The sequence below is a fragment of the Melozone crissalis genome, unplaced genomic scaffold (genome assembly GCF_028551555.1).
Source record: "Melozone crissalis strain CALT ecotype California unplaced genomic scaffold, PUWL_Pcris_2 ptg000096l_1, whole genome shotgun sequence".
Lineage (NCBI taxonomy): Eukaryota > Metazoa > Chordata > Aves > Passeriformes > Passerellidae > Melozone > Melozone crissalis.
The window spans coordinates 1533327-1550990 of NW_026535873.1; the positions used below are offsets into that span (position 1 = coordinate 1533327).

At 52.0% G+C, this 17664-nt stretch overlaps 1 protein-coding gene across 1 annotated transcript; it reads left to right on the plus strand.

Annotated features, from left to right (window-relative positions):
* Positions 1 to 8858: 8858 nt before the first annotated feature.
* Positions 8859 to 14236, plus strand: LOC128947314 (toll-like receptor 13). Its single transcript, XM_054291564.1, has one exon. It carries the CDS (start codon positions 8859 to 8861, stop codon positions 12051 to 12053), a length of 3195 nt encoding a protein of 1064 aa, XP_054147539.1. The 3' UTR covers positions 12054 to 14236.
* The last annotated feature ends 3428 nt before the right edge of the window (positions 14237 to 17664 follow it).

Below are 17664 nucleotides of genomic sequence, written 5' to 3' on the forward strand. Positions count from 1 at the left end.
AATTCACCCTGTATTGTGCAAGAGTCCATTCAGGTGGCTGATTTGCAAAAGCATTCCAGGCACAAGCCAAGTGAGACTGAAATGCAACAATGAAACCCTATCAATACATACTAATGACCCACACATCCAGATTCCAGTTGGTTCTTCTCAATGATTAATTACATTTCTAGCAGATACAGGAGCACAGCATTCAGTACTAATGAAGCAGGACGCCAAGAAGCTGGGTGTATAACCCAAACGCTAAGAGTTAAAATAACTTTAGTAAATGGAGCACATGTTATCTGCCAAGCTGCTAAGGTTAATTTATGGGTCCTGGATGAGAAGTGGATATTGGCTACTTGCTTTGCAATCAAAGATCACAATAACAGTATTTGGGGTTTTGATGTTCTGAATGATCAAATCTGTTGTCTGCCTGATGGCAGTGAGTCAATGTTAATGTTTGAACATTAGCCCAAACCCTAAAAGGAGTCCAGAGACTGTGCCAACTCCACATGGCACCTGCACTCCCTGTGTCCCCATGCTGGATTTTTGCTGCAGGGAGAAGTGGAATTTCTGAAGTTCTGGCCAATTTGGCCCCCTTAACAGTTGAAGGTACCAATACTGCAAACCTAACAGCCACAATATAAGCACCCGTGTGCTTGGGCCTTGATGGGGTGGTGACAGATTAAAAGAAAAAAGGTACTATCACTCAGTCACACTCCTATCTCTCCTGTCTGAGATAGTAGCCAGAGATCATTTTAACACACTCCAGTCACATGGAACTTGCCAGTGTTTAGCCAATGTTTGCTGTTGGCATTGCCCTTGTGTCACAGATCACAGAATATTCTAAGTTGAAAGGGACTCACCAAGATCATCAAGTCCAGCTGTTAAGTGAATGGGCCATACACAGATTGAACCAACCACAGTGGTGTTATGAGCACCATGCTCAGACCAACTGAGCCAGTCTTAGGGTCTGGCTCATGAAAGAGCTGAACAGACAGTTGTGGCTCACGGTTTATTACAGGCAGTTGAACACCAGTACCACATCCACAATCACTGGTGTACTAAACTTTGAGGAACTGATAGCTAAAATTAGGAGAGCACCCTACCCATGGAGGACAACTCAAATTGCAGGAGACCCCCCTGAAAACACAGGAAGCAGCAACAACAGTGGGCAAGTACTTCGTAAAGTAGAAGTTGAGATTCGTCCTGAAGAATGTCAAGGCCTAACACCATGAAAAACCAAAGGAATATTCAATATTCAACTCAACCGCATTTAAAGAGATGGAAGAGAGAGATTCTGAGTGGGAAAAAGAAATTTTGTCATTAGTCCGAGTGATTAAACAACTTGAGCTACTAAGGGGTAACCTGTTCAGGCTAATGCTGCTGAGATTCATACCGTTTTTTCTACCCAGGAATGATATCAGTAATGATTCCAGCACACCCCCACTGAGGATCAAGGTAACCATCGAGGGACAGCTTATCCTTATTGCAGGAGCAATCACTGCCAGCAGGAAGCAAACTTGGTTCACACATTAACAAGTTTAACCAACAGGGTAGAGTTACTTTTGTTATTTAAGCTAATAAATATGGTAACTTAGTACATGCATTCTACATCACACATGCTTTTCAGTTGTAAGTGCAATTAATTGAATATGACCAGGGATTTTACCCATTACCCAAATTAGATAACACTTCCAACATTATGTCCAAGGATTGCTCCCACCAAAAAGGTGCCATGATAGAGAGGTCTGGGGTAGTCTTTACCTCCCCTGTGCAGCCTTTCATCAGCACCGCAAACACTGGGGCTACATGCTTTCCTTCCTACAGAAAATAACTCTCATTCTCATCCAGAAGCCCACCATTCAAACGTGGATACCACCTCCAGTATTATATATGCCCAAAGATGACTCTCATACAAAAGCTGCCAGATCAGAAAGCTGTTGCTGATCTTTACCCCCCTAGGGCAGCCTGTAATCAGCACCTAAACCACTGGGGCTACGTGCTTTCCTTCCCATGGTAAAGCACATTCGTTTTATTTCAGGAGCTCTGTCCATTGGAGGTAAAGGCCAGCAAGACCTGTCAGTCCACATTTTGTGTGGGAGCAATCCTTGGATGTTTTCAGTACTGGAGGTGGTATCCAAATTTCAGTGATGAGGTCCTTAAAGATGATTGAAGCACTTTTAGAGGGGAAGGAAAACACCTAGACCCAGGGTTCAAAGAGCAGATTACATGCTGCCCCAGGGGAGGTAGAATCCAGCAACAATTTTATGACCTGACACATATTGCGTGGGAGCAATCCTTGGATATATTTAATATTGGAAAGTTGTCTCCAAAGTAAGGTGGTGGACTCCTGAAGAGGAATAAAGTGATTTTCCATGGGGAGAAAAGGACATAACCCACTGTTCTTGTGCAGATCTGCTTCCCAGGGGAGGTAAAGGCCACAGAGATGTTTCTGCCCTGGATCATTTTGTGTTAGATAATCACTGGAAGTATTCAGTATTGGAGTGTGGCTCCAAATGCTGCAACTGTGCTCCTGAACATGAATGACAGTACCTTTCCTTGGGAAGGCAAACACATAATCCTGCTGGTGGTGTTCAGATGACTGCAAAGTGAAGGTAAAAGACAGCAACAGTTTTCCGTCCTTACATTTTTTGTGTGGGAGGAATCCTTAGACATTCAATATCGGAGCTTGAATCCAAATGTCAGAACCCGGGCCCTGAAAGTGAATGACAGTACTTTTCCTAGAAAATTGAAATTTCCAGTCCTTACGCTGGTGCTACAGATAATCATCTGCCTGGTAGAGAGACATGCCAGCAAGACCTTGCTGTTCTGGAGCCTTTATCTGGGAGGAATCCTTGGACATACTCAACATTGCAGGTGATTTACAAAATTGTGTGTTTGATTCCTGAAATGGAATGAGAGTGCTTTTACATGGGAAGGAAAGCAGCTAACCACAGACTATAAATTGAAGAGGGGAGGAAAATGCCAGCAAGACTTTTCTGCCCTAGTCTGTTTGGTGTGAGAGCAATGTCTAGAGCTGAGATGTATTCAATACCGGAACTCAGCTCCAAATGCTGCAACTAAGTTCTTCAATGTGAATGGCAGTACCTATTCTTGTGAAGGGAAACACCTTGTCCGACTGATGGTGCTGCAGATGATCATCTGCCAGGTGGAGGTGAAGGCCAGAAAAATGTTTTCATCCTAAAACACTGTGACTAGTGATTTATTTTCCAAGAAAAAAGTGTCATTCCCTTTCAGGAACACATATAAGGAATTTGGAAACCACCTCTACTAATAAGTATGTCCAAGGATTTCTCCAACAGAATAGATGCCTGGAGAGATAAGTCTTGCTTGCCTTTTCCTTTCTTGGGCTGACAATCATCTGCAGCACCAACAGTAGGACTAGGTGTTTCTCCTCCCAAGGAAATGTGCTTTCATTCACTTTCTGAGCCCAACTTCCTAAATTTGGTGCCAAGCTCAAAATTTGGATCCATCCAAGGATTGCTCCCACACAAAATGTTCCAGGACAGAAAGGTCTTTACCTTGCCTGGGCAACCTCTCATCTGCCCCTGAAACACTGGCTACCTGAGGCATCATGGGCCCACTGAGCCAGAAATAACTCACTCTTGTGTGGCCAGTCCAGACCTCCCTGAGACACTTTAATCCTGGCAGCCCCATCCTCCTGTCCTGTTGTTGTGATGCTTTTCAGTGCCCGACTCTTGGGCACGTGAGCATCCACAGGAGGGACTTTCACAATCAGTTTATCCATTGGCAGTGACGTCTTGCCCCAGTCCAGCAGCCCAGATGGGTTTCCCTTGTGTTGCCAATTGCCCTTTTTCCATCGTTCCAGCCACCCCATAGAGCATTTGCCACGATCCATGAGTCAGTGCAGAGGCAGAGTGTTGGCCACTTCTCTCATTCAGCCATATCCAAAGCCAGCTGGATGGCCTTAAGCTTTATGCTCTGTAACGTGACTGGATCCGCCTTGTCCTTCAGTGACTTCCACAAGTTGTCATGTAGGACTCCATAGAGCAGCTTTCCCTTTTTGATGCATCCCTACATGCATTTTGATGCATTATTCCTGCCTAATATGGCAGGAACCATCAGTAAAGAGAGAGTGATGCTTTTCATTTTCTGGTAGTCAGGGTGTCCTTAGCATGTGCCACCTTCGCCTCTTCCCCTTCTGATGATAATTTGAAAATTTTGCCTCAGGTCCAGTTCGTAATGACTTCCAAGATCCCTTTCCCTTGGAACACCCAGCCCAACACTGGCAGCCGGGTGCCAGTGGAAGCTGTGCTTTGGTGCCAATCACTTCTGTCACAGATGGAACCTCCTCATAAGCTGCCAGTACCTGCAGTGTGGTGTGAGGGTATAGCTGGCTTCAGATCCTTTGTATCCCAGACTCAGGAACCATAGGGTGGTCCTCAAACTTCCCCAGGTTCCTTCTGCCAGAGGCTCCAGGGTAGACCATTCTCCCTGGCTGCAGTGTGGAGCATGTTTTCCACACCTTGTCATGTCCTGATGGTCCAACGGCTACTATAGGAACAATCACCTCTTTAATTTGTTCAAAAGCATGTTGCTGCTATTTTGTTGACCACATCCACTGGAATCTGACAATGTCCATATTGCTGTTTTACTTTTAAAAACTGAATTTCAAGGTCCCTTGGCTTTACTCTGTTTTATGGCAAAACAAGCCATCAGGAGGATCTGGATTATCTTCTCCCCTTCTCAAAAGCTTCCTCTGCTGTGGCACCCTTTTTCTGCCTTGGACTCCAGCTCATACTGAAGTTCCAACATGTCCAGCATGGCAGCACTCAGTCAGGGTATGACTTCATTCATTCGGGCCATGGCAGTCCACTGTCAGTGTCCACTCTCCACAGGACTCAGGCAGGGGCCATGTGGGGCTACTGGGGGGTGAGCGAGTCTTGCTGAGCACGCCCAGCTCTCCAGTGCACGGATCAGCTCATGGATGGGGTCCTGAAGTCCCAGTTGGTGCCATGTTGCCAATGGGACACTGTTGTGCTGGCCATCAGTACCTGCTGTTCTTCATCCCTCAGCAGTCCCACAGCCGAAGGGTCCTCTGAAAGACCAAGCAAGGGATTCAGCTGTCTGAATTTCTTCTGTCTCCCCAGCAGCTCTCCCAAAGCTCAGTGGCGTCCTTTTGGGTCTTTGAAATGCCTCTCCTGAGGTGATCTGTGCCAAGGATACATGGAGCCTCTAGGCCAGCAACAATGGCGTTTTTCTGTCACTCGTGCCCAGTCAGGAGCACTTCAGCTTCCAGCATAGTCCCTGTTGAGATCCCCCTGTCATCCCAGAAACAGAGATGGATTCTGCCCCTGCATGATGGCATCAGGGTGCATTGTGCACCCATGTCAGCTAAAGCCTTGTGCTCCTGTAGCTCTGCTGTGCCAGGCCATGGATCTACACAGTCCAACTGACCCCACTGTCCTTTTCCCACACCTGGCTGGAGCCAGAACCCCTCTAGCTCTGATCATGGTACTTGTTGCTCACTTCTTGTAAATATGACCTGGAGATCCGTTTCAGAGGGTCAGAAGTAACATCAGCCCTTCAATTCTGCCTGAGGACTTCTCCAGTGGCAACTGAGTGGCATTTTTCCTTGAAGAGTTTTCTGCCTGTGAGACCACTTTGAGACTTCTATGAGAGTGACCCTTGTGACATCCCTGTGACACCCTCATGACACCTCCTTGAGAGACCCTTGTGTGAGAGACCTCAGGTGTCCTCCAGGTAGCCCCCAGGACTCACCAGAGGGCATAAGCTCTCAGCAAGGACAGGTAGAAGTAGCGGTACTCAAGGACAATGGTGACAGTGATGGCAATGGCATTGCACAACCAGCTGAAGGCCCTGAAGTGTAGCATAATGAGCCTGTGCCCAGCAGGTGACTTGTAGGGGTACATCACTCGACCAGGGTCAAAAAACTGCCTCTCCCCCCAAAGATAAACCCCACAAAGCCAAACACCATCCAAATACCCCATACCCCTCCAAATGCCTCCTATATTCCCCAAATACAGCTAGTCACATGGGTCTCACCTGAACCTCACAATAATAAAGCACCTTATGTTGGTCAAAGAACTGCCCCTGCATCCCAAAATAGCCCTTCAAATATCCACAAACCCTCCCTAAACTGCACAAATACAAGTGGGCGTAGGAGTCTCACCTGGGCCTTGTAGGGGGCGATGCTGTACAGGGTCATGTACATGGAGAGCTGGATGGAGCTCCCCAGTCTGATGTGGCCCCTGAAAGCACCAACCCTGTGGGTGCCCCATAGAGAACCTCAAAACTACTCCACACCTCTCCCCTCAAATGCTCTATAGGGACCCCTGACTGTCCCATAGTGACCCACAGCTGCCCCTGTGCCCCCCAGCCACCTCCCCATACCCTCCGTAGTACCTGTGATGGAAAAAGCACTTGCCCAGCAGGATGAACATGAGGAAAATGAGGAAGCTGATAGGGTGGGGGGAGCAGTTGGCATGGGGATATGGGGAGGGCTGGGTACCCCCCTTCATCACACCCCCCACACCTCCTATACTCCCCCAAGCCCCTCATTACCTCCCATGACTTCAAAGTGCCCTTGTGCTCCCCCATATCCCCTATACTTTGCTGTGAAAGCTCTCCCAAATGCACCCAGAAGCCCCAGCCCTTTCAAATCTCAATATGCCCCTTGGACCTCGACACCTCCCAGTTTCTGAAGATCCCCCAAATCCCAATATAACTTCCCCAGGCCCCAATGCTCTCCAGTCCCCACAGCTGCTGCTGGCTCCCACAGACCTGCCCATAGCTCCACTTGTTCCCCCTTCACACTCCATGCTGGCAGCCACTATGAGCATCTTGCAGGTGGTGTGGAGCAGCTGCCATCCCTAGACCAGGTCTGGGGGGACTATGGGGGGTGAGCACCAGATCTGTCAAAACACTGCCTCCCCCAGGCCCCCTTGAAGCTCAGATTTCCCCCCAGCTGCTCACTGATGAATAACATGAGGGTGACGATGAAGACGAGGAGGAAGGTGATGTCTGTTTCCAGGACGCCTGGGGAAGGTGGGGGGAGGGGTGAGAAGGGGTTCACCCCATGAAGCCCCCCAAAACCCACCAGACTATCCACAGCGCCCCCTGCATTGCAGCCCCAGCATCATTCCCCTTTGTACCCCAACCCCTTCAGCTTCCTCAGATCTCAATAACCTCCAATATATTCCCCATACTGATGCACTCCAATCCTTCCAACCCCTCAAACCCCTAAACAATCCTCCAGATCCTCATATACTTCCCCATCCCCAATCCCTGCAGCCCCTCAGACCACCATAACTCCCTATACAGCCGCAGACCCTGATATACACCAATCCCTTCAGCCCCTCCAGACCCCCTAGACCCCAATAAGCCTCCTCGAACCCCCGTAACCCCCAATATACCCCCCGATCTCGATGCACGCCAGTCCTCCTCGCAATGTCTTTCCCCCGGCCGCGGCAGCCCGGAACTCATCGGCCGAGAGGTGCCGCGTCCGGAAGGAATCCCCTTTGGTCGGCACCATCTCGTACTCCAGCTCCAGCCCATCGCCCTGGGGGGAAGATGGGGGGTACTCGCCCCCCATTTGCTGACGGCTACGCATCACCAGCTGCGGCCGCTGCACAGCACAGTCCCTGCAGCCCCCCCGCACACCCCCATAATTCCCCCGTGCACCCCAGTCCCTGCAGCCCCCAAATCCCCCGAGCCGGCTTATGATCCCCCAGACCCAAATATGCCCCCTCATCCTGATGGACCCCCACTCTCCAGGCCCCCCACACTCCCGACAGGGCCCGCCCCGATGCTGCACGGACCGCGCCCCCAAGTCAGGCCACGCCCCCAAGTCGGGCCACGCCCCCTACGCAGCACCTGGACAGCGCGTCTGTGCCCGGTGGTACTGGGCAGTACAAGCCAGTACGGCGCCGTACGGCCCAGCAGCACCCCATACACTCCAGTGTAACTCAGCACAACCCATCACAGCTCAGTATAGACCAATATAGTCCAGTACAGCCCAGTATAAGAGAGCATAACCCAGTACAGCCCAGTATTTCCCCCGAAGGAACCAAAACCAGGTGGTTCAGTCTGAGGAAGGGGAAGAGGAACAAAGAGCAGCATGTGGCAGCAGGGGGACGGCACGGGGTGGGGGTGGGGGAGAGGGAGGGGAAGAGGCTTGGGTGTCCCAGGGATTCCCCCCAGACTCTGGGAGTCTGCACCAGGGGGGCGACCCAGCTGTGTGGCCTGGTACCCCTGCCAGCCCCCCGGGGACCCTTAAACCCGTCCAGGCAGGGGCCTCCCCCACCCGCGTCACAGGGAGGTGGGTGGGGCAGTGGTGACAAAAAGTGATACCCCAAACTTCCTGTTTCTAACCCCAAAATCACCCAAAGCAGAGGCAGTGGCACGGTGGGAACTTGATGGGGAGCAGGGGGTCCCCAAAATCCCTCGGGACTGGGGGGCAAGGGGTCCTTGGGTTGTGCGGAGGTTCTTTGGTCCTGGGGGAGGCCCCTGGGCCGTGATGGGGGTCCCTGGGGGGGGGTCTGCCTGGGCTGTGGATGGAAGGGGTCTCTGGGCCCTGAAAGGAATCCCTGGAGTGTGTGTGTGAGGCCCTGGGGTGTGGACAAGGAGTCCTTGCACGCAGAGTGGGGATCCTGGTATTCTGGTGAGGTGTGGATGAGGGTTCTCTGGGCCCTGAGTAGGGTCTTTGGGATGGTGGTGAGGTCCCTGGGTTGCAAGGGGGATCCCTAGGGTGGTGGGGATCCCTGAGCCCAAGGTGTAGTCCCTGGGCCTCGAAGGGGGTCTCTATGGTACCAAGCCTCATCCTACTCTCTCTCTCTCCTACTGCATCCAGGATCTCCCCAGGGTGAATCAGGATGTGCACTCCACTGCTGGTGACACTGGTGACACTGGTGATGGTGCCTGCAAGGGTCTTTCCCTATGGCTTCCACAACTGCATCCAGGCACCATGGGACCCTGGGCTGTTCCGCTGCATCCAGCGCTTCCTGAGCACTGTGGGGGCTGCAGTGGACGACCTCCCCTCCACTGCCACATCCCTCAACCTCTCTGTCAACATCTTGCGCCAGGTGCCCCCCAGTGCCTTTGCCCACCTGCCGCGGCTCTACATCCTTGATCTGACCCACAACCAGCTGGAACTCCTGGCCCCAGGGGCTTTCTCGGGGCTGTCAGCACTGGCTCACCTAAACCTGGCCCACAACAACATCTCAGTGCTGGCCACAGGTGTGTTCACCGGGCTGGGCAACCTGAGCACACTGCGGCTGGACCACAATCCGCTACAGAAGGTGGCCCCCAGGGCTTTCCAGGCTCTGGCTGCACTCAGCACACTCTGGCTGCGGGGTGGCCGGCTCAGTGCACTGGAGACTGTGGCCATGGCTGTGGGGAATCTGACACACCTAGACCTGCTCGACCTGTGTGGCAACATGCTGTCAACACTGGGCCCGGGGCTGCCGCCCACACTGAGGGTCCTGTACCTCTGCAACAACTCCCTGGGAGCTCTTTCAGGGGCCACCTCTGCGGTGATACCTCCAGGGCTGCGTGTGCTCGACCTGTCCTACAACAACATCTCAGACCCTGCACTGCTCTCTCACCTGTGCCTGAACAACCTGACACACCTGTATCTGGCTGGGAACCCGCTGGACGTAGTACAGCTGCTGCGCGTGGCTGGAATCTCCCCGCGTCAGGTGGACGTGTCAGGGCTACAGGTGAACACAAGCGGCCTGGAATACCTGTGCAAGCAGCTGAGAGGACAGAGGCTGCATAGGCTGCAGCTGCAGCACATGAACCTTACATCAATGCCCAGAAGGGCTCTGGCCGAGTGTCCGCTGCTGGGTGCCCTGGATGTGTCTGGCAACCGGCTGCGGCATTTGGGCTGCATAGGGCAGCTGCTGAACCCGAAGCAGCATGCAGCACTGCGTGAGCTGGTGGCTGAGCACAACTTGCTGCAGCGACTGCCATCGTGCAAAGGGACCCCGGTTCTGAAGCAGCTGCACAATGTGTCCCTGCGCTTCAACCGCATCTTAGTGGCCGGTGCGGGTGCTTTTGACAATGCACCCGCACTGCGGCAGCTGCGGCTGGATGTGAACGGGCTGGCACGGCTGCACCGCGCAGCGCTGCGTGGACTCCGCAACCTGAGGCACCTGCGCCTTGACAACAACCTGCTCACTGACCTCCTGCCCGGCTCCTTTGCTGACCTGCACCAGTTGGAAGACCTCAACCTGCGCAACAACCGTGTGGCCGTGCTCTTCCCTGGCGCCTTCAAGGGGCTTGACCGCCTGCAGACCCTTGACCTGGGCGGGAACAACTTGCGGCACTTGGCAGCCAAGGCATTTCAGGGCCTCCCGCGGCTTTGCCGGCTTTACCTGGACCGCAACCGGCTGCTGGAGGTGAGGGTGGCCGCATTCCAGCCGGTGCAGGTGACGCTGGGCGTGCTGGACTTGCGTGCCAATGCGCTGCGCTACCTGAGCCGACACCTGCGGCAGCTGCCACCTTTCCGCTACCTACATAACCTCTATGACCTGAAGCTGCAGGCGCAGCAGCCATATGGGATGCGTGTGGTCCCACAACGCTTCTTCCAGGGCCTCAGTGCCTTGCGCTCACTCTACCTGTCACAGAACTCGCTCTCGGCCATCCCTGCTGATGCCTTCGATGACCTGGCACAGCTGCAGTACCTGACACTGGCTGACAGCAGTGGCGGGATGGGCCACCTGCCTGCCGGCATCTTCAAGAACCTGAGCCAACTGCGCAGCCTGAACCTGGAGAGCGCAGGACTGCGCAGCCTTGGCCCTGAGGTCTTCGGAAATCTGACACGACTGAAGGAGCTGCGCCTGGCCAAGAATGGGCTGCGTACATTGGATGTGACTCTGGCCACCCGCCTCCCCGCCCTGCGCTATCTGGACCTGCGCAAGTGCCCACTAAGTTGCAGCTGTGCCAATGCCTGGCTGCCTGCCTGGCTGGCACGTGGGCCTGTGCAGGTAGTCTATCTGTATAACTACACGTGTGGTGAGATGGGTGGGGCCTCCGCGTACCTGCACTGCTTTGACACGTGTGTGTGCTACCTGGACATGGGGCGGTACCTGTTTGCAGGGACAGCACCGGCTGTGCTGCTGCTGCTGGTGCTGCCGCTGCTGCACCACCGTGGGTACTGGCGGTTGCGCTACCAGCTGTTCCTGCTGCGTGCCTGGGCACGTGGGCACTGGCGGCGGGAGCAGCGGCGCTACACCTATGACACCTTCGTGTCCTACAACTCTGGGGATGAGCGGTGGGTGCTGGAGGAGTTGGTGCCTGAGCTGGAGCGTGGAGCCCTGCGGCTCTGCCTGCACCACCGTGACTTTCGCCCCGGCCGCGCCATAGTGGACAACATCGTGGACGCTGTGTACAACAGCCGGCACACGGTGTGTGTGGTGAGCCGTGGGTACCTGCGCAGCGAGTGGTGCTCGCTGGAGATCCAGATGGCCAGCTATCGCCTCTTCGATGAGCTGCGCGATGTCCTTGTCCTCATCTTCCTTGAGGACATCCCCGAGGCCGAGCTCTCGGCCTTCCATCGCATGCGACGTGTGCTGCTGCGGCGCACACACCTGCGCTGGCCCTCTGAGCCCCCTGCACAGCCCCTCTTCTGGGCAAAGCTCAGGTGTGCCCTGACTGGGGGGGAAGAGGAGGAGGAGAGGGGGGGCAGGGAGGAAGGCCCTGGCACATCTGGGACCCCCGGGGAAGTTCTCCCTCAGGAAAGAAACCTTCTGCCCCAGAATCACTGCTTTTTATCTGGGGAAGGTGTCCTGTGGAGTGGGGCTGATGGCAGCAAGGAGGAAGAGGAGAATGAGGAGAGGAAGATGGAGGACAGGGAGGGAGGCTGCCCTGACAGAACTGGGACCGCTGTGGAGGTTTCCCCTCAGAAAAGCAGTTTTCTGCCCCAGAATCACCAGCTTTTCTCTTGGGAATATGTTCTGCACAGTGGGGATGAAGGTAACAAGAAGGAGGAAGAGGAAGAGGAGGAGGAGGAGGAGGAGGCAGGGGAGGAGGAGAAAGGTTGCTGGGAGAGAGAGAAGCTACTCTAGAGCAACTTACCCTGGTGTAATGGGGATCCCCAGGGACATTCCCAATCAAAAACATGTGCTTTTGTCTCAAAATCCCTGGTTATCTCTCGGACAGATGGTTGTTAATTGCTGCCCCAAGATATACAGGATGTCTCTGTTTCGGCCCGCACGGCTGAAGAACAAGTCTGAACTCTTCAGTTTTTGGTCTTCAAGTTGTTTATTAATTCTTATCTATAAAATTTTCTTTCTGCCCAGCCAAGGTCTGCTCAGCAAGGCAGCCAAAGGCACTCTGACTGCCCCTGAGGCGGTGTTGTCTTTCTATACTACGAACTACGTATAAGATATTTACACTTAATTCCCAATACCTATCACCTATGTTAGACAGTGCACTCTAAACCAATCCCAAAGTGCCAGCATCACAGCAGAAAATGGAGAACAAGAAGAAAGGCTAGACACGCCCAAGTTCGTCCATCTTGTCCCCATAACCCCCATACCAAAAATCCTAAAATCTACATTTTCACCCTGTGATACTATTATTATTATACTATTCAAACCTCTGTGACTTTCAGGTTTTCATACAAAGCTGGTAACTTGCTCCAGGGGTCATAATCAAATCCCCAGGTGTTCTGGGCTGCGTGCCAGGGTCTCCGAGCCCCCCGGTGGGGTCCTCAGCAACTCGGGACACCCGGAGGGACGTACTGAGTTCCGACAGTTATCCTCTGAGAAATGTGCAGTTGGGATGACAGTAATGAGGAAAAGGAGAAGGTGGAGGAGGAAAAGAGGGAAGCAAGATGGACCTCAATGTTCAGATGCAGCAAATGCTTCATCATTCAGTTCCTTTTCCCAGCACATGGGAGCTGCAGCTCTTGCACATCTGGGTCATCCTGGGCACAGGCTGCTGCAGCTCAATCTGCTGCTGGGTCATCCTGGGCACACACTGCTGCAGCTGCTTCTGCCCCCAGTGACACCCCCATGGCTGGGAAATTCTAGCGGCCTACAGGAGGCACCCACCAATCCATCCCACCACACACTGTCCTGACCCCCAACTCATCAGCTCCCAAGCCCCAGGCAGGTCCCTGCATCGCTCCCACCTGATCCTCACCAGCAGCAGGATGTACCTGGCTTGGCTGGCAAACCAGAGCATGCTACAGGTGTTTGGGCTGCGATCATTGGGTTGTGCTGCCCAGGGAAGCCCTTTTGCAAGAGCATCAGCTGCTCTTCAAGAGCTGGATGTGGCTCTGCCTGCTCTGTCCCGAGAGACCGAAGCTCTGCTCAGCTTATCAGCCCTGGGATGCTCGGGGAGGTGCCTCCCAGGCCCGACCCCAGACAGCCAGAGCTCAGCAGTGCCAGGCCGGGAACAGCATTCCCTTACCTCTGGCCAGTGGGCACATGATGCTGTCAAGGGCCAGCAGTGAGCAATTGATGCTGGTCCCTCCCACAGCCCCTCTCTGCAGTCCTTGGTGACCTAGGCTCACCCCAAGTCCGCCGTGTCAGTCAGGCTCACCTTGGCCACACACAGATTCCCAGCAAAGCCAAGAGTGGGGTCGTCCCACTGCTTCACCAGGATCTGTGAGGACAAAGATGGCTGAAGCCATGGCTACACACACCCCTGGGGAGGCTGGTTGGAGCAACTAGCACCAGCGGGACCAGGGCTCTGTGTTTCCCATGGAATGGGTCAATGGATCACACTGGAAGATGGGGCAGGAGTAGGAGAGGAACCTGGCATGCTGTGAGGATGAGTCAAACAGCTGGACATGACACAAGGAGCAAAGTCAGGGAAAAGATCTGGAAGGAAGGGACAGAGTCATGGAAAAGAATCAGCAATTCCCATGTTTAGTGGTGGAGGATGGTACAGCTGGTTGGGTTTCCAAGGCTCTGGAAAAGACACCTGATTTGCTCCCCTACAAGTAGCTATCTATGGATGAGGCACTAGAAACAGGCTGAAGTGATAGCCAGAGCCTCCATCTACCCCAGCAAATGTAACAGCCCTGCAAATTCAGGAAAGTACATGGCTGGAATTTAAATGTACTTGGCAAGTCTGCATCAAGAAACTGGGGAGCACTTTGACAGTCAGAGTCCTGGGGCATGTAATTCCCAACTCGGTGCTGAGTGGGACAGCCCTGGGATGTTATCTCAGCAGCTTCCTAGCTTCATTTCCAGCACTGATTGGAGCAATACCACAGCCAGCAGCACTCACCTGGAGGATGGCATGGGAGTGGGAGGAGGCGGCGTTGGTCTTGGTGTGATGCTGCGCTGGTTTCTATTGCCCTTGGCCAATATCTCTAGGATCTGCTCTGGCGACGTGGGCTGGGACAGAACGGACACAGAGATCAGCACCCCCGATGCGGCACCTAGACACCCCAGTATCAGCAGCCCCAGGCACTCGGGCTGAGGCATCCTGCAGCTCTGCAGGCTCTGTAACAACTTGGGGTAACATCTGCTGCCAGCCAGGAGTTGTGCAGGTGGCACCCTGGGATCTTCACACCCCCTGTGTCCTCAGGACAGGAGAGAGAGGAGGGGAGGGGAAGAGGAGGGAAGGGGAGCTTCTTGCAGCAGCCCCTGTGCCAGGAGTCACTCCCAGGCTGGGCTGGGATGAGGCAAAGCTTATCACCCTCCCTGCTCCCCTTTAGGGCAGTTTTTCTCCCTGTTTCAGCCTCTTCAATGCAGCAGAGACAAAGGAGTTGCCAAACCAGCACTGCTATGATGTGGAGTTTACCCTTGAACCTTCCCCGAACAAGCTTATAGCCCCATTCTCATGTCACTCCCCATGAGGTATTTCTGCTTTCAGAGCTTCTCATTCCTCTTGTTTGCATCCATCTTCCCACACCCCTTTGAAATCTCCCCACCGGCATGGCCATTCTAGTTTCAGCCAGGACAGAGTTGCTAAAATAGAGTTGGTTTTGTTTTTTTTTTTTTTTTTTTTGCAGTAGCTAAGGGGTGTTGCTGTGGGCATTTCTAGGAGGTTTTTCAATACCATCTTATTTGCCAGGGGTAAGGGAAAAGGACTCTTTCCCTCGCATCTGAGAGGAAGGGGTTCCTTCTTTGAGGAGAAACAGTCGGCATTGTTACAGACTCTCTGTGTAAATTCTTTGTCTTATTATGGTCTATTAATGAGCTGTTGTCATTAATATTGTTTCTGTCACTGTTTTCTTATTTCATTGCTGTTTCCAGTAAATTGTTTTTGTGTTAAACTGTGACCTTTGCCTTTTGCGCTTCCAGCTGGAGGAGTCAGGGAAGCAAGAGCCAGTGTGGTTTCAGTATAAGCATTAAAGTATGGAATACTGTTCTTAAAACATGACAGCCGACAGCCTTAATTGCTGCCCAATGTGAGGCACAAAGGGTCGAGATAACAACAGATCTGTCTAGAGCTGTTTGAAAACAAATGTGATCTAAGCCTTTGTTGTATTATGTGCAGAGCCAGGGGTCACAATGTTGCTTGGTCTGTTCATGTGGGTGTGGTACCTAACCCTGTATGCCCTGTATGTATTGCACTATGTTTTTTTTCAGAGCAGGGAGAGGGATCAGGATTGCTTTGTTGCTGTACTCTGGGATATCAGTTTATGACATGGTAACATCAAGGGCAGTGAGGGTCATTTGGGATATGTATTCAGTGCTTCTCTCCTGCCCTTGCCTAGAGTGGAGTCCATTAATAATAGTTCCCAGCCTGTTCTTGTTGCTGTGTCTGCCAGGCCTCCTCAGTGTGGTCTATACCATGTTTAAAATTACAAAAGACATTTTCATAAAGACGATTCAGAGATCTTCCCTGAGGGACAATAGTCAGGAGTGGTATGAAATATGGGAGGACAAGGGCCAGTGTTTGGAGGATTCCTCTGCTCTAGTGGTTTGGAAGTTCACCCCTGGTAACTACAGGACCATGGTAAAGTGATAAAATTTATGAAAGACAAATGCTGTAGTGACTCCAGAGAGGCACAAAGTTATGCAGTGTGCTGGGCCCTGGCTACCATTTACTGTTCATCACTAGACAGTACCCTCAGGGGGAGGAGGAGGAAGGCAGAGCAACGGGCACTGTGGGCACTCCAGTTGCAGCTGAACCACAGGCACAACATATGCTGGGAGCAGTTGTCCCTATACACAAGACATCCAAGACCAAATCAGTTTGCTCAGTGAGGGATGAAGACAAAGCAGGGTCCTCACAACAGGAGGAAGATCCAGATGAGGTCCAGGGTACACAATCGATGTGGCAGAAGTTTGTGTGAAGCCTATCATTGTTGTATACCATCACTGGCAGTGATGTTGATGAAAGAAGGAAAGCAAACAGTGCTTCAGGTGACTACCCAATGTGGGAATTGGAAAGATAGAAATCTTCACAGGCTCAAGAGGGTTTGATTTACAGCCTAAGAAGAAGTCTAGATTGATGTGAAAGCAAGGTACACAGACATTGAATAGAAAAATCATAAACTTATGCTTCTACAGTTATAAGCAAGAATATGCTTTAAGTCAGAAACTGTATTAGATAAGATGATGAAGGGTTTGATAGTGCAATAATGTAGTAATGTGATTGTATAGAATAAGCTAAAAGTTTAGATATTCTAATAGAGACATATGTGTGTATATGTAATAAGACCTTATTGGACAAAAGTATCCACGTTGCAGGAGAAAGAAGTAAAGGGGATAGGTTAGAAAAACAAAACATACTCTGTGGCGACTGTCCATTGGATTAGAAAGTTATATACTGTCTTGCAACAAAGAACTTGTGACCATCTTAGACTTTGGCCGACTGCTTGCTGTCTTAGAAATCTCATAGCCTTTGAGACTGATGTTATCTAAGCAATAAATCATTCTCAGTCTCATCGTGGTACTGTCCCTTTGACTCATGAGACAACAGCTTCCACCCAGCTTTGGCAACATGAAGATCATCTTTTCTTCTCCCTACTGACCTGTGCATTGTCTGTGGAAAGAATGTCCAACACTGAAGACACATTTGAAAGACTTGAGCAAACTAGAGAGGCAATGTTCCATGCCCTGCCGGTATGGACCAGAGTCTCTGCTATTGGGAGCAGGCAAAATCCTGCTCAGAAGAGGGGAGACACACTATGCAGTAACCTGTGGTTTCAACTGTGTGACCATGGAGAGGACATGAGAAAGTGGGATTGAAAATCCATCTCTGCCCCAGCAGCATGGGTGATGATGTTATAGATGGATAATGAGATGATTGGCTCTTGCAATTAAAAGATAACTATCATGCGAAAATTAAGAAAAGCTTTAGTGATGTATAGTTATGTTATTGTAGTTTAGATGTCCTCTATTCTCCCCATAGTTCCCTCCCCCCCACCCTGTGTTGTGACCATCAGACAGCCTGGGTTGTCTAGGCCAGGTAAAAAGAAGGTGTGAACATGTCTCCCCTACCTGGGGCAGTTGGGAATGGAAGAGCTTGGTGCTTAGGGGGTGCAACATGGCAACACCTGATCTCCAATCAAGTTACAAGAAAGCAGTCTCCACCAATAAATGGCAAAGAAGAGCTGACTGACAGAATTTGGGAGGGGCCAGGGCTGACTGATGCGACCTCCAGGGGTATAAAAGACTGAGCATCCATCTTGAAGAGGAACCAGCCACATGGTATGCACGGGGGCAGTTCCCAGTGCTGCAAATTTTTCCTTATGTAGTCCTTTGT

Bases quoted from the DNA above. Each gene is read 5' to 3' on its own strand.
- LOC128947314 (XM_054291564.1), top strand. From the start codon at position 8,859: ATGTGCACTCCACTGCTGGTGACACTGGTGACACTGGTGATGGTGCCT.